Source organism: Muscardinus avellanarius, assembly GCF_963383645.1.
Source record: "Muscardinus avellanarius genome assembly, chromosome: 19".
NCBI lineage: Eukaryota > Metazoa > Chordata > Mammalia > Rodentia > Gliridae > Muscardinus > Muscardinus avellanarius.
The window spans coordinates 43,155,361-43,172,930 of NC_137805.1; the positions used below are offsets into that span (position 1 = coordinate 43,155,361).

At 44.5% G+C, this 17,570-nt stretch overlaps 1 protein-coding gene across 1 annotated transcript in view; it reads right to left on the reverse strand.

Annotated features, from left to right (window-relative positions):
• The window catches only part of CNBD2 (cyclic nucleotide binding domain containing 2), a gene marked incomplete at both ends in the record, with an annotated part of 59,370 nt that overhangs the window by 22,659 nt on the left and 19,141 nt on the right, over positions 1-17,570 (reverse strand). The window contains 2 exons of the mRNA XM_080716307.1: positions 3,576-3,690; positions 13,199-13,337. Of these exons, the coding sequence (XP_080572433.1) occupies positions 3,576-3,690; positions 13,199-13,337 (254 nt within the window). The remainder of the gene's footprint in view (positions 1-3,575; positions 3,691-13,198; positions 13,338-17,570) is intronic.

Sequence of the window (17,570 nt, forward strand, 5' to 3'; positions counted from 1 at the left end):
CTTGGGAGGCAGAGACAGGAGAATCACACAGGTTCGAAGCCAGCTGCGCTGGTTTAAGAGACCCTGTTTCCAAATAAAATATAAAATAGGTCTGAGAGTGTAGTCCGGAAGTAGAAGGGTTCAATACCCAGAACTCCAAAAAAAAAAAAAAAATAGGGTTGGGGGTGTAACTCAGAGGTAGAATGCCCCTGGATTCCACCCCCAGTACCACAAAATAAACAAACAAACAAACAAACAAACAAATAAAATACACAAAGCAAAAACTGATAGAAAACATATCTATGTAGCTGGAGATTTTTAACAACCTTCTCTATTTTTTTTTTTTGTGTGTGTGGTGCTGGGGGTGGAACCCAGAGGCTTTCTACCTCTGGGCTATACTCCCAGACCCATTTTATATTTTATTTGGAAACAGGGTCTCACTAAGTTGCTGAGAGCCTCACTCAGTAGCTGAGGCTGGCTTCAAACCCGTGTGATCCTCCTGTCTCAGCCTCCCAAGCGCGGGGATTACAAGCGTGCGCCACCACGCCCGGCTGACAACCTTCTCTATTAACAAGTAGAATATGAAGAGGGTCTGGATGGCTTGAGTAACACTAAACCAACGCGGCCTGGTTAGCGTTCAGAGCATGCGCACCCAGGACAGCATATTCTTTTCAAATGCAAATGGAGCATTTACCAAAAGAGATGATATTCTGAGCCACAAAACAAGTTGCATTATATTTAAAAGGATTCAAACTATACAAAGTATGTTATCCCAGAAGGAAATAACAGGAAGATACCTGGATAGTCCCTAAATGTTTGGAAACTAAACAACACCCTTCTAAATATTCAATGGGTCAAAGAAGGAATCAAAAGGGAAATTTAAAAGTATTTTTAACTGAATTACAATGAAACTATAGCATACCAAATTTGGGGGCTACGGCATTTTCCTTTCTTCTGGGTCAGCAATGGAAAAGAGGCCTGAGGGCTGACACTCCCCGAGGCCTCCAGCCTTCCTACCAGTCACGTGACAGCGGGAGGGGCATCTACGCTCATGTGTCAGGGGATGTTCTAAGAGTTGTGTTTTGTTTTTTTGCTGTACTGGGGATGGAACCCAGTGCCATTCTACCTCCGAGCTATACCCCCAGCTCTATTTTTTATTCTTTATTTTGAAACAGGGTCTCACTGAGTTGCAGAGGGCCTCACTAAGTAGCTGAAGTTGGCTGCAAACCGCCATCCTCTGGTCTCAGCCTCCAGAATGCTGGGATTACCACGCCCAGCCTCATCCAGCCCTTTTTTATTTTTTGTTTTGAAACAGGGTCTCTCTAGGTTGTTGAGAGTCTCACTATTTGTTGAGTCTGTTTTGGAACTTATGATCTGGAACCTATCTCCACCTCCCAATCACCACCATGCCCAGCTTCTAAGAGTTTTATATATTAATTTGCTTAATGTCATAATGATTCTATGAGCTAGGAACTGTAATTCACATTTTCCAGACCCCGAGAGCTCTGATGCACAGGGACATAGTGTCACTTATGCGGCATCTCACAACTAGTTAGAGCAGAACCCTGTATATAAACATGAGCCTATAGTCTTAGCCACACTACTACCCAAGATACATAAGAAGAAACCTCGGGCTGAGACTTAAGCACTCACCAAGGCCACCCATCTAGTAAGCAGGTATCAGACCCAGCTCCGCCCAGCTCCGAGCTCTCTCTCCCGCCTTTCTCTTCTGCCTTCATGTGTTGGCCTCAGTTCTAGTCTCAAAACCACATGAGTGCTCAGTACCCAGTAAGATACAAAACCCCTGAACCATTGTTTGTTGAGGTCTGGGGTTCCTGACCCAAGTGAAAGAGACAAAAAAAAAAAAAATCAAAATATAAACAATCCCCCCCCCAAAAAAAAAACCCTCTAGAAGACGGAAAAGGAAAAGAAAGGCAAATATCAAAACTGAGATGTGAATGGAAACACTGCTCTGGAGTCAGGGAGCCTGGGCAGACCTTGGCCAGTTCTAGAGTTCGTCAGTGACAACGTCTGTGCCCAACAGCAAGAGAGAGGGCGTGCTGGGCTTTGGATCTCAGGACTGGATTCTGAACTCTCCACTGCTAGCGATTAGCCCTGTGATCTTTAAGGAAGAGATTTGCCTTTCTCAGCCTCAGTATCCTTCCACACCTGTAAAACAGGGTTATAATCTTTTCTTCTTGGAGAGCTAGTATGAAGTGATGTGTGTATAAACAGTTGAGCTGGACCCCTGGCATGTAATCAGAACTCAGTAGTATCTGTTGCTCATACTTGTTAGCAGATACATGAGTTTGGCCAAGACTCTGGAGAGCGGTACCTATAACCACTCGCAGAAGCCAAGATATGTTTATCCAGTGACTCTGTGAGCTGCTTCTGAGTAGCTGCTAGATGTTAGGCGTGGTCCCAGGTCCTTACAGAATTTAAATCCTGGGGCCGGGCGTGATGGCGCACACTTGTAATCCCAGCATTCGGGAGGCTGAGACCAGAGGATCGCGGTTCGCAGACAGCCTCAGTTACTTAGCGAGGCAGGCCCTCTGCAACTCATTGAGACCTGGTTTCAAAATAAAGAATAAAAAATAGGACAGGGGGTGTAGCTTGGAGGTCAAATGCCCTGGGTTCCATCCCTAGACTCACAAAAAAAAAAAAAAAAAAAAAAAAAGAATTTAAATCCTGGGGAAAGAGATATTTAATAACCATTTTAGACTCAATTATATTATTTCAGTGGGACCAAAAACTACAGAAGAAAAATACAGGGTACCTGAATGGAATATAATGGGTGATGGAAGATGCTAAGCCAGCAAGAAAATCAAGGAGAATGTGCTAAGAAAAGGATGTTTAAATCTAAACTCAAAAAACAGAAGCCGGGCGTGGTGGCGCACTTTTAATCCCAGCATTCGGGAGGCTGAGACAGGAGGATTGTGGTTCGCAGACAGCCTACTTACTACTACTTAGTGAGGCCCTTTGCAACTCAGTGAGACCCTGTTTCAAAATAAAGAATAAAAAATAGGGCTGGGGGTGTCACTCAGAGGTAGAATGTCCCTGGGTTCCATCCCTAGTACTGCAAAAAAGAAAAGAAAAGAAAAGACTAGAAAATAAAGCCAAGTGTGGTGGTGCACACTTAATCCCAGCATTTGGGAGGCTGAGACAGGAGGATTGCTGTTTGAGGACAGCCTCAGCTACTTAGTGAGGACCTTTGCAACTCAGTGAGACCCTGTTTCAGAATAAAGACTAAAAAATAGGGCTGCAGGTGTAGCTCAGAGGTAGAATGCCCCTGGGTTCCATCCCTAAAAATATATATATATAAAATAAAATAAAAACAGAAAGCAGCTGGGCAAAGGGAGGAGTGAGGATGTCTGGGTAATTTAATAGATGGTCCCACAGCAGAACCTAAGAGAAGAAAGGAGAAAGCTGAAGAGGATGCTGGAAGTGACCCGTGGACCAGATCTCCACAGCTTCCAGACACCCTGCCTGGCCCTTGAGGCTCTAGATAACTAAGGTTCCTGGGCTGAGGACTGGAGCCAGAATAGGGCCCCTGCCCCCTGCTGTGCTGCAGCTCCAGCTGTGGCCATCTGTCTTACCATTGAGGTGAACCCTCAGAGGTCTGTTGTCTATCAGCTCCAGATGCTGCCAGATCCATTTGTAATAGTAAGGGGAGGTCGAGAGGTCTATCAGCCGCAGGACTTCACAGCTACCCTGGACATATCAACACACACAAACAAAGGATTACACCCTGAGTCTCCAGACAGGCTGGCCTTTGAAGATAAGCTCTCTGTATTACACCTGACCCTGTTTGGTTTTATTTGCATAATGCAAGTTGTTTTGGTTGTTTCATGTTCTTTTTTTGTCTTAATAAAAATGCTATCTACTTGTCATAAAGGATTCAAACCAGTAAAGCAGCATAAAAACTAATATAGAGCTGAGTGTGGTAGCTCCCGTCATCCCAGTACTTGGGAGGCTGAGACAGAAGGATCACAGATTGCAGACCAGCCTCAGCAACGTAGTAAGACTCTCAACAACCTAGTGAGATCCTGTTTCAAAATAAAAATTAAAAAGGGCTGGAAGTGCAGCTAGAGGTAGAATGTTTCTGGGTTCAATCCCCAGGACCTCCCCTCTGCATACACACACACACACACACACACACACACACACACACACACATACCCCAAAACAAGCCAATCACTGTGATCCTCCTGTCTTAGCCTCCCAAGAGCAGGGATTACAAGTGTGAGCCACCACGCCTGGCTCTACTATATACAACTTTAATTTGTTCAAGACAGCAGAGTCCCCCATTAAGCAAAGCACCCCACCACTTCCCCTGACTTTCTCACACAGGGGTGACAGTGACCCAGTTCTAATGAAATATAAGTGAAAGACTGCCGAATGAAACTCCCCGGAAAGCTGCTGCTGTTCTTCCTCCTTCCCTCTGCCGGTGACGGCTGCGGTGGAATGGCCATATGTGAACTTTAGAATGAAAGCCACAGCTATTGAGGAGAAAAAGCTAGAGGGCCTGCATTCCTGGTGACTGCTTAGAACAGCTGTTTCTAGCCCTTAATTAATGCTTAATTCTAGATTCTTACATGAGAAAAATAAATTACTATTTAATAGCCACTTGCAGTGGCTTTCTGTGACCGAAGCAGAATGTAACTCCGACAGATACTCTGTACACACATGTTAATTTCCACAGGAGACATTAAGGCAGCTCACTAATCCTCCAGCTCTCCTCCCAGGCGCACAGCAGATTGTACTTTTTCACCCTTTGAATTGGACATGGATGGCCTTCTTACTTGTTTTGGTCAATTTCCTCACTAAAGGATTTATGATGTTCTGGGTGAAAACTTTTTTTTGGTCCTGGGAATTGTTGAACCCAGGCATCTACCTCAGAGTGTAGGGAGGCGAGGAATAGAGCTTCCCCCCTTCAGCGTGAGGTTTTAGCTAAGAAAGCCCTTTCCCTATTAGGATATAGAAATTAAGACATAGAATTAAGACATAGATTTAGGACATAGAACTAAGAATATAGAATATGATGGTAGCATATAGAGTTACAGTTAAGATAGAATAAGTTTAAGAGTGATGTTAGAAATATAAGGTAATTATATAGAAAGCAACAATTGGTAGGATTTTAGTTGAATGACAAGTTCCTGTTTTTATTAATCTGCTTGCTCTTGGCTTCTGTAAATTGCTTACGCATAGGATTGGAGAATGATCCGATGAAGTTCTTTATCTTAAGAGTGATCTTTATGTTTGAAATGTTTTAAAAGTGATTTTTGATGTTTAAAGTGCTTTTGAAATACATATGAAGGCTATAGAAAGTCTAAATAGTTTTATAAGTTCCTTTGCTCTGAGAGGCTTGTAACCTCCTTAATTTATTAGGAAACATGTTAGTCAGGCAGCCCCTGAAGCACGGGTGCATACCCCGCCTCAGACTCTTGGGGGGCTCTGACGTATGTAACCACTCCCTATTCTGGCTATAAATTCAGAGCCCTCAGTGAGCTCGGGGTCGAGCCTCGACCACACCCCCTCACCTGCTTAAGGGACTGTGGCTTGGCCAGGGCAGCTCTGTGGCAGCCTACAACTCCCTGAAGGGTGCTGGGTGGTTAGTGTCTTGGTCTCGACCCTTGGCTTGCCGGGACAGAGCTGCAGCACAATAAACCCTGCTTGATTTTACATCTCTTGTGAGTCCTTCATTATTTGGGTTGGTGGGCGAGTCTCGAACCCTTCAAGAGCTACATTCCCAGCCCTATTTTTTAATTCTTCTTTTTTTTTGGTGGTACTGGGGATGGAACCCTTCTATCTCCAGGCTACACTCCCAGACTTAATTTATATTTTATTTGGTAACAGGGTCTCTTAAGCCAGCGAGGCTGGCTTCGAATCTACATGATCCTCCTGTCTCTGCCTCCCAAGCGCGGGGATTACAAGCGTGCACCACCACGCCTGGCCTCATTCTTTGTTTTGAGGCAAGGTCTCACTAAGTCCCGGAGGGCCTCACTAAGTAGCTGAGGCTGGCTGAGAACTTTCAACCCTCCTATTGAAGAGGAAGAAGGAAGTAGGCAGATCGGGAAGTTAATTTCCTGAGGGGCGAGGAATACTAATTAACTTCCAAGGCTCCTAAAAGAGATCAGCTCTTCCAAGGTTCCTAGATAAGAACAACCAAAGCTTCACAAAACCATCTGTTTACTAATCAACAAACCCAGGAGACATCATTGGAGCAAGTCTGACACTCCTACTGAAAGGACACGCTTCAAAGGACATGCAAATACAACTCCTACTGAAAGGAGACCCCCCCCAAAGGACATGCAAATACCCTATGCAAATTTTGAGAGCTGCTTCCCAAACTCCAAGCAATAGAGGACATGCAGATATATAAACCCCTAGCGCAGTCACCAGGATGGTTACCCACTCTGGGAACCCCTCCCTGTTGGGGAGCTTCTCTTTCTCTCTTGCGTTAGCTTTGAGAGAAGGTGGAGTGCAATTGAAGGCACTTGGCCCGGGATACACTCAATTAGTGACCTGAAGGCAGCTACTGGACACCAAAGCCTCGATAGCCCTTAGGGGTGTTCTGCCACTTCCCCTATTCTTTTCTGGCAGATCGCGTGGACTTTGGGAGAAAGCAGCTTGCAACTGAAGGCACTTGGCCCAGGCTATACTTGGGTAGTGGCCTGAAGGCAGCTGCTGGACATCAAAAGTTCCGACAGCCCTTAGGGGTGTTCGGCCACTTTTCCCTATTCCCTGCTGCTTCCAATAAACCTTTTACTCCCCTTCCTGCAGTCTGTGGGTGTCATTCTTCGCTCATCGTAGACAAGAACCCAGTAAGGAAATGCCGATTTTCTTCTCAAGAAACTCCGTTTCATCTTAAGGAAACACCGGGTTTCTTCTCAAGAAACCCCATTTCACTATCTCAGCCTCCCAAGTACTGGGATTACAAAGCGTGTGCCATCATGCCTGGGTTTGGGTAAAAACTTTAAAAGCCAAGGCTTGATTCTCAGCATTTTTTCTCCTGAAAATGTCCATGCTCCTTGGGTCAGGAAAGCACAGGCCAAGGATGTCCAGTGGCTGGACCTAGAGTGACCAAAGGGCAGACCTGCTGGGAGTGAGCGGTGCCAAGAATGAAGAGGCCCTGGTTACTTACTCCTCTGAAACTTGAGAACTGCTCAAAACTGCAGTATAATATATTTTATCCTTACAGAATACCCATGTTTGATTATCTCCTTGGAAGTAATTCATAAAGGCACACATATTTTGAGTTTTGTTACCCTTTGCCAAGCTGTTCCCCAGAGAGCTTAGCTCTGTGTACTGACCCTCGACAGTACATGGCTGGGCCCATTATAGGTTTGCCAACACTGGGCTTTCACAGTCCTTTTAATCCTTGCCGATCCGACAGCTTAGAAAGATAAGTTAAGTCATTTCTTCTTTTAATTTCTAATCTCCACAAAATTTTACCTTTTTTAAAATAGGAACTCAGGGAGACACTTTATAAAGAGTTAATTTTCAAGACAGATTGCTGTTGGTAAAGAAGAGGAAAAGAACAAACTTTTTTTTCGGTACTGGGGTGGGAACCCAGGGGCATTCTACCTCCAGCAACACCCCCAGCCTTATTTTTTAGTCTTTATTTTGAAATAGGGTCTCAGTAAGTTACAGAGGGCCTCACTAAGTAGTTGAGGCCAGCCGTGAACCTGTGAACCTCCTGTACTGGGATTCCAAGCGTGCGCCACCACGCCCGGCTAAGAGCAAACATTTAATAAGCCGTTGTTATATGCCAGGCACTGCACTTGGAGCTCTATTCAACATTCATTCCACAGACATTCAACACCCAGGAACTGCAGGTGCAAGAGAAAAGAACACGAACAGTTTCCTCCTGGAAAAGTCTCTTGTGGTCTTTAATTTCAACTGTGTGTCTGTGGAGAGAAAAGTTTCACCATGTGTCCCATTTGATGAGGTGTTCAAAATAAATTGATTATGGGCATTAATGATGTCTGTGAAGCCAGAAAGAGATCACGTTTTCCAACTTTCTGTGGTCCAAAGGACTCCCTGCCACCAGCTGCTGATTTCGCCCTCTAGTGGCAGTCTGAGTAAATTACAGGAGCCGCCTCCTAGACCATTCAAGGCACTGACTAGGCCGGAGTTAGAAAATGAAGCAGTCCCTTTATTTTATTTATTTATTTATTTATTTATTTATTTATTTATTTATTTTGTGGTACTGGGGTTCCTGGAAGCCCTTCTACCTCCGGGCTACACTCCCAGACCTATTTTTACATTTTTATTTGGAAACAGGGTCTCCTAAGCCAGCGCGCGTGGCTGGCTTCGAACCTGCGCGATCCTCCTGTCTCTGCCTCCCAAGTGCGGGGATTACAAGCGTGCGCCACCACGCCCGGCTGAAGCAGTCCCTTTAGATGGAGTCATACAGAGTACATCCTGGTGTTCCCTGCTCTTTATATAAAATCTTCACACTGATGGTTAAATATGTTTTTAGTAAAACCCCATTAGGAACAATCCAAGCTTACCTGCTCGCTCAGAGCCCCTGCCCCCATTTGCTGCTATGGGACCTGTATTACTTTTCTGAGAATGAAGTCCAAACATCCCTCATTAGAATCACCTGTGTTAGCCCGGTGTGGTGGCCCATGCTTGGAATCCCAGCATTCGGGAGGCTGAGACAGGAGGATCGCAGTTCGAGGACAGCCTCTGCTACTTAGGCTCTTTGAAATTCAGTGAGACACTTTCAAAATAAAGAATAAAAAATAGGGCTGGGGGTATAGCTCAGAGGTAGAATGCCCCTGGGTTCCATCCCCAGACCTGCAAAAAAACAAAAACAAAAAAGAAAGAATCAGAAATGGACTTCCGGGAAGATGGCGACCGAGAAAAGCGGGGCTTAAGAGCCCTGCTAACAACCAATCTCCATTACCACAAAATCAGCACCTTTCATATATCTGCCTTTAGAACAGTACTACATTGTTTCAATTATTGTAGCTTTATATGGTTTGAAATTAGAAAATATATATCTTCTAGCTTCGTTCTTTTTCGAGATCGTTTTGGGTATCTAGAGTCCATATTCCATATTAGGATAGATTTTTTTCTGAAAAATAAATAAATGTATGATAGTTTCACCAAAAAAAAAAAAGAAAAAAATATTCTCTGGTAAGAAAGAAAGCAAAAAGAAATATTGAAATGTTATCTTTAAGTTATCAAAAGCTTGGTATCAGACAAATGAAACTGTTATGTGAGATTATCATCGTTAATATTGGATAAATTGCTATAATACTAGATGTCAACCACTAAGCCAAGCATGGGAAGGAGGGATGGGGAGGAATGAGGTGGGGATCAGGTGGGGGCTGACTGGGCAATGTGTGCATGTATGTCTACAAAGGTTTTTGTATCCCACTATGATGTATGAATAAAGTGCACCAATAAAAATTAAAAACAAAAAAAATTTAAAACAATAAAAAAAAGAAAGAATCACCTGTGGCACCTACCCCAATGCAGATTCCAGAGTAGTGAACCAATCTCTGCAGTGAGACAGAAATCCGTGTGTGTGTGCGTGTGTGTGTTACTGGGGACTGAATCCAGGAGCATTATATCTTGGAGGTACACCTCCAATCCCTATTTATTTATTTATTTATTTATTTATTTATTTATTTATTTTTGTGGTACTGGGGATGGAACCCAGGGACATTCTACCTCTGAGCAACACTCCCAGCCCTATTTTTTATTCCTTATTTTGTTTTGTTTTGTTTTTGTTTTTGTTTTTTTGGTGGTACTGGGGGTGGAACCCAGAGGCTTTCTACCTCCAGGCTATACTCTCAGACCTTTTTTATATTTTATTTGGAAACAGGGTCTCACTAAGTTGCTGAGAGCCTCACTAAGTAGCTGAGGCTGGCTTTGAACCTGTGCGATCCTCCTGTCTCAGCCTCCCAAGCGCGGGGATTAAAAGTGTGCGCCACTATGCCCAGCCCACGCCCGGCTTTTTTATTCTTTATTTTGAAACAGGGTCTCACTGCGTTGCGAAGGGCCTCGCTAAGTATCTGAGGCTGGCCGCGCACTCGTCTCCCAAATGCTTGTCTCCCAAATGCTGGGATTACAAGCATGCACCACCATGCCTGGCCACACCCTGGCATTTTCACGCTTACCAAAATTTGAAAATTCCTTTATTAGATGAGGGCCTCTCCCCCTTTAGTGTGCAGTTATGTGATAGGTTTAATAACCAGCTCACTGGAAAAAAGTATGCATGTTTATAAACTTTACTGTTATAAATTATTACGCCGGGCGAGGTGGCGCACGCTTGTAATCCCCGCGCGGGAGGCGGAAACAGGAGGATCGTGCTGGTTCGGAGCCAGCCGAGCTGGCTTAAGAGGCCCTGTTTCCAAATAAAAAAATATAAAAAATAGGTCTGGGACTGTATCCCGGAGGTAGAAGGGCTTCCAGGAACCCCAGTACCACCAAAATAAATAAATAAATAAATAAATAAATAAATAAATAAATAAATAATATATCTCAGCCAGGCGTGCAGTACACACCTGTAATCCCACTACTTGGAAGGCTGAGACAGGAGGATTGAAGGTTCAAGGACAGCCTTAGCAAGTAATGAGACTCTCATCAACCTAGTGAGACCCTGTTTCAGAATAAAATAGGGTTGGGAGTAGCTCAGAGGCAGAATGCCCCTAGGTTCAATTCCCAGTACTACTACCACTACTACTACTATTACTCACACACACACACACACACACACACACACACACACACACACACACCACAAAACCACTATTTATTTATTTATGGTACAGGGATTGAACCCAGGGGCATTCTACCTCAGAGCTAAACCCCCAGACCCCCATCCCTATTTTTTATTCTTTATTTTGAAACAGGGTCTCACTAAGTTGAGGAGAGCCTCACTCAGTAGCTGAGGCTGGCCACGAACCTGAGATTCTCCTGTCTCTGCCTCCCAAGGACTGGGATGACAAGTGTGCCCAGTTTACCACAATTAGTAAGTAATAATACAGCACAGTCTTATCGGAAGTTCAGCTGAGTCTGTTCTCACAGAATGCTTTGTCGGTATGAGCCGAGTGCTTGCCCATGGCTTAGCAGCAGATTCTGTTCAGTCGTGACTTGACGGATGAAGCTGCATCTCAATCTGCTCTTGTTCCAATAAGTTTAATGTTACAAATCTTATTTGTGATTTACTGTCTCTCCCCCTTACATAAATTATATTAAATCAAAACTTGTTTCTGCTTTAGCACTACTGTGCTAGAACTTGACTTGTTAATCAACAGTAAGTTCTACACTGTTGATGAATCAAATAATAGTTCCTAAATATTGAAAGGATATTTCCAATAATTCCTACGCTTTACAGTGTAATGGCTACAGACCCAGCCCACTTTTCAACTGAATCTGCATTTTATTTTTATTTTTATTTTTTTGTACTGGGGTTCCTGGAAGCCCTTCTCCCTCCGGGCTACACTCCCAGACCTATTTTTTTATATTTTTTATTTGGAAACAGGGTCTCTTAAGCCAGCTCGGCTGGTTCTGAACCAGCGCGATCCTCCTGTCTCCGCCTCCCAAGCTCTGGGATGACAAGCTTGCGCCACCACGCCCGGCTTAATCTGCATTTAAACATTTTATCTTATTACCTTCTTAAAACAATCAGCAAAGCCATAAAGTAAGACCTGACTTAAGGGGTCTGCTGATTCTCATTGTATAAATGATCCCACCCTGGCTTAAGCTACTACCAATGTGAGATCTCTGTATACAGAGCTGGGAAGACTGCCACAACTGGAAAGTAGTTCTACCATACCGATATACAAGGGCACAGAAACCAGGAAAATGCAGTGACCTAGAAAATAATGAGTTCTCATCTGGGCGTGGTGGTTCGCAGCCAGACTCAGCTACTTAGTGAGGCCTCTTTAACTTAGTGAGATCTTGTTTCAAAATAAAGAATAAGCTGGGCGTGGTGGCACACACTTGTAATCCCCACGCTTGGGAGGCAGAGACAGGAGGATCACGCAGGTTCGAAGCCAGCCGCGTGTGCTGGCTTAGGAGACCCTGTTTCCAAAATGAAAATGTAAAAATAGGTCTGGGAGTGTAGCCCGGAGGTAGAACCCCAGTACTGCCAAAAAAGAAAGAAAGAAAGAAAGAAAGAAAGAAAGAAAGAAAGAAAGAAAGAAAGAAAGAAAAAAAGAGGGCTAGGGGTGTAGCTCAGAGGTCGAATGCCCCTGGGTTCAATCCCCAGTACTGCAAATAAATAATAATAATGATAATAATAATAATAATATGATGGCCCCAAAGCATATAAGTAGTGATGCTGGCAATTCAGATGTGCCAAAGAGAACCCTTTATGTGTCATCTCGCATCGTGACAAGAAGGACACAACCAGTATGAGACACATGCAGAGAAAGATACTACCTTCACATAAATTGTATTGCAGCATACTGTTTAAATGTTCTATTTTATGACTGGTTGCTATTAATCTCTTACTATGCCTTGTACGTTGTCACAGATGCGTACAGGAACAACAGTGCACTGAGGATTCGGTGTTTCCAGTGTCAGACCTCTACTGTAGGTCTCGAAGTGCATCTGCGCGGTATCAGGGATAACTGGACACCTTTTGGTTTGGCTTTGTTGTGTTGTTTGTTTTGTGGTGCTGGGGATGGAATCCAGGGCATTCTACCTCCGAGCTCCACCCTTGGCCCTTTTTATCTTTTCATTTTGGAAACAGGGTCTTGCTAAATGTCTCTCTCTCTCTTTTTTTTTTTTTTTTTTTTTGGTGGTACTGGGGTTCCTGGAAGCCCTTCTACCTCTGGGCTACACTCCCAGACCTGTTTTTACATTTTTATTTGGAAACAGGGTCTCCTAAGCCAGCGCGCACAGCTGGCTTCGAGCCTGCGCGATCCTCCTGTCTCAGCTTCCCAAGTGCGGGATGCTGAAAGTCTCATTTAAGCTGTTGAGATTGCCTTCAAATCGTCCCTCCTGTTTTAGCCTCCCAAGTACTAAGATTACGGCCATGAACCACCACACCTGGCTTGCTCATCTTAAAGTGAAAACAGCCCTCGGAAGCAAGCAGGCCAGAGGGGCACCGGGACGTTTACCTAGTATGGAGGGGATGTGGAGGGTCAGCAAAGTAGCAAGGGCTCGAACCTTGCCCGTTTGGCCACAGGACGCTGTGCGGGCGCACTGCGCCAGGCTCGTCCCAGCCTCCACCCACCCCCGGGCTTCTCACCTTGCAGATAAACATGACGAAGGAGGATTCTGTGAAGTCTTTTGAGATCAGCTGGCCGTATGAGAACTTCTCTATCTTCCCCAGGGCCACCAGGTGCCAGAGCTTCTCATCAGACCACGATTGGAAAAGATCCATGTTTCTGAAGGAAAACGCTGATTAGAACACACGTCTCCAGTCACACCGGAGCGCAGGGCTCAGAGCTTTCCAGGAAGGGAACACGCTCTTAAAGATGCCTGGATGAGGTGACCCACCAGGCACCTTATCTCCTGAAACCAAATTCTCCTCTTCCCCACGAACTCCTCTTTGCGGCTGCTGGGATAGTCTAAATCCAGTGAGGGAGCTTCGGCTGTGTAGAGAAGCCAAACGATTAACTCGCTAACTGTGTCCAGTTGACCGGTTGCTTGACTAGTGTCTCGTGGGCTAGCCAGTTAAGTGTTTTCTGTATCTCATTCTGCTTTCCCATACGCGCTGTCTAATCACATTGCTGTTTGGAGTTCTCAGGACCTGCTTTGCTTCTGTCCGATTTGTGAATTGTTTTTGTTTTGCTTTGCTCAAATAAACGTCACTAAATTTAATTGGTCTATAGGATTTTCCTTTTTATTTTTTATTTTTTTGGTGGTACTAGGAATTTAAGTTGCCGAGAGCCTCACCAAGTAGCTGAGGCTGGCTTCGAACCTGTGCGATCCTCCTGTCTCAGCCTCCCAAGCGCGGGGATGACAAGCGTGCGCCACCACGCCCAGCCGATTTCGTTCATTTAAATAAAGGCAAGTAGCCGGGCGTGGTGGCGCACACTTGTCATCCCTGTACTTGGGAGGCTGAGACAGGAGGATCGCACGGGTTCGAAGCCAGCCTCAGCTAGTGAGGCTCTCAGCAACTTAGTGAGACCGTGTTCCCAAATAAAGTATAAAATAGGTTATAGGTCTGAGAGTATAGCCCGGAGGTAGAAAGCCTCTGGGTTCCACCCCCACTACCACCAAAATAAATAAATAAATAAATGCAAGTAAACCAGGCGTGGTGGCGCACACTTGTAATCCCAGTACTTGGGAGGCTGAGACAGAAGGATCGCAGGTTCGCAGCCAGCTTCAGCTAATTAGTGAGCCTCTGCAATTTAGTGAGACCCTGTTTCCAAATAACAAATATAAAATAGGGCTGAGGATGTAGCTCAAAGGTAGAATGCCTCTGGGTTCTATCCTTAGTACCGCAATAAATAAATAAATAAATAAATAAATAAATAAAGGCAAGTAACAAAAGCTTGTGAGTATGTGTAGGGGGTACTGGGGGTGGAACCCAGGGGCTTTCTACCTCCGGGCTATACTCCCAGACCTGTTTTATATTTTATTTAGAAACAGGGTCTCACTAATTTGCTGAGAGCCTCACTAAGTAGCTGAGGCTGGCTTCAAACCTGTGCAATCCTCCTGTCTCAGCCTCCCAAGTACTGGGATTACAAGCATGCGCTACCACGCCTAGCATAAAAGTTTGTTTTTGTGTGTGTGGTATTAGAGATTGAAATCGGAGTCATTCTACCTTTGAGCTACACCCCCCAGCCCAACTATTTATTTATTTATTTATTTATTTATTTATTTATTTATTTATTTATTTTTGTGTGTGTGATATTAGGGATGGAACCCAGAGGCCTTCTACCTCCAGGCTACACCACCAGAACTATTCTATTTTTTTTTATATTTATTTATGTGTAATACTGGAAATGGAACTCAAGGGCATTCGTCCTCCAAGGTACCATCCCACCCCTATTTTATTTCTTATTTTGAAACAGGGTCTGAGTGGCAGAGAGTCTCACTAGTTTGCTGAGGATGGTCTTGAATTTGCGATCCTTCTGTCTCAGCCTCCCAAGTACTGGGATTACAAACATGTGCCACCATACCTGGCTTTACTTTTATTTGGAAACAGGATCTCGCTAAGTTGCTGAGGGCTTCGCTAAATTGCCGAGGTTGGCTTCAAACCTGCGATCCTATTGTCTCAGCCTCCCAAGTACTGGAATTACAATGTAAACTACCATGCCCAGCTCAATTTTTTATTTCTTACTTGGAAACAGGATCTTGTTAGATTTCTAAGAGTCTTGCTAGTTTCCGAGGCTGACTTTGTATCTGCGATCCTTCTTTCTGGGCCTCCCAAGTACTAAGATCATAGGTGTACACTAACACATCTGGTTATAACTAAAGAACACTTCAATTTATGAGATTTAGTTTACATATCCTGATGTGGCCTTTCATATAAGTACCCAATACAAAAATCCTTTACTATATGTGAGTTCTGCTTTTTGGTATTATATACAGTACCCCTGGCTAAGACCCTTCCGACCCCCGCAGGAATGCAGTAATTTATATTGATATTCATTTATTCAATATTTATTTTTTAGGCATTTGCATATGCTTGGTACCCTGACAACATGAGAATATTACAGTGGTGAAAAAGTCAAATCTGGACCTGGCCACCGTATTGCTCACTGTCTGACAGAGCAAAGAAACTATAAAGAAACTATCACATAGAGCCAGGCGTGGTGGCGCACGCTTGCAATCCCAGCATTCGGGAGGCTGAGACCGGAGGATCGCGGTTCGCGGACAGCCTCAGCTACTTAGTGAGGCCCTCTGCAGCTCAGTGAGACCCAGTTTCAAAATGAAGAATAAAAAATAGGGCAGGGGGTGTAGCTCAGAGGTCGAATGCCCCTGGGTTCCACCCCCAGACACGCAAAAATAAATAAATAAATAAATAAAAATAAATAAAAATAAAAATGGGTGGGGCTGGGGATGAAGCTTGGAGGTAGGATGGCCCTGGGCTCAGGTTCTTCAGTATCACACATGCGCACGGAATAGCTAACAAGCACAGACTGAGCACGCGCCTGGCCGGCGAGTATTACTTGTGCCACTTGTCACATCTGATCTCCTGCTCGATCTCATGAGGTTTTTTCTCTTATTTTCCTCAGTTTATAGGTGAGAGGACCAAGGCTCAGGATGATTATCTACCCAGAATGACAGAGCCAGAAGTTCTGGGCCTTACCACCCCACCTCACTAACCCATGAATCTGTCCTCACCCCAGAAAAGAAAGTGTACCCCATCTATGCATGCTTGTTTTTTCCTTACAGTCCCCATTAACACTGGAATTATTATTATTATTATTATTATTATTATTATTATTATTATTTTACAGTACTGGGGATGGAACCCAGGGGCATTCTACCTCCAAGCTCTACCCTCAGCCCTATTTTTTTATTCTTTATTTTGGTTGTTTTTTGTTGTTGTTGTTGTTGTTAAGATTTAAAGAAGTTTATTAAAAAGAGAGAAATACAGAAAATAGTTATGGCCCCATGTCAAAATGGCATGGGGGGAGGGTGGCCTGGGCCAACTCACCACTCCCCTTTTATTCTTTATTTTGTTTTTTTGTTTTGTTTTGTTTTGTTTTTTTGGTGGTACTAGGGGTGGAACCCAGAGGCTTTCTACCTCCAGACTATACTCCCAGACCTTTTTTATATTTTATTTGGAAACAGGGTCTCACTAAGTTGCTGAAAGCCTCACTAAGTAGCTGAGGCTGTCCGCGAACCGCGATCCTCCGGTCTCAGTCTCCCGAATGCTGGGATTACAAGCGTGCACCACCATGCCCGGCAATTTTTTAATTTTTAAATTTTTGGTGGGGCTGGGGATGGAACCCCAGGACCTCCCAGCTATACTCCCAGACCTATTTTATATTTTATTTGGAAACAGGGTCTCTTAAGCCAGCTGAGGCTGGCTTCGAACCTGTGGAATCCTCCTGTCTCAGCCTCCCAAGCGCGGGGATTACAAGCATGCGCCACCACGCCCGGCTTATTTTTTGTTTTAAAACAGGGGCTCGCTAGCTTTCTGAGAATTTAGCTACATTGTTGAGGCTATCCTCCAATCTGTGATTTTCCCGTATCAGCCTCCTATGTACTGGGATTACATGTATGCACCACCATGCCCAGGCCCCAATCCTTTTTAAAAATTTTTAAAATTTTGAAACAGCATCTTTCTAAGTTGCTGTCTAAATTATTGAGGCTAAGCCAGGCATGGTGGCATGCGCTTGTAATCCCAGCATTCAGGAGGCTGAGACCAGAGGATTGCGGTTCGCGGACAGCCTCAGCTACTACTTAGGCCCTCTGCAACTCAGTGAGACCTGGTTTCAAAATAAAGAATAAAAAATAGGGCAGGGGATGTAGCTTGGGAATGTCCCTGGGTTCCACCCCAGTACCACCCCCCCAAAAAAAAAGTATTGAGGCTGGCCTCAAACCTTCAATCCTCCTGTCTCAGTCTCCCCAGTACCGGGATTAGAGGCATGTGCCACCACGCCTAGCCTATGTCTATTCCACAGGAAGACACTGGATCTGAGACCTGGATGTATAAT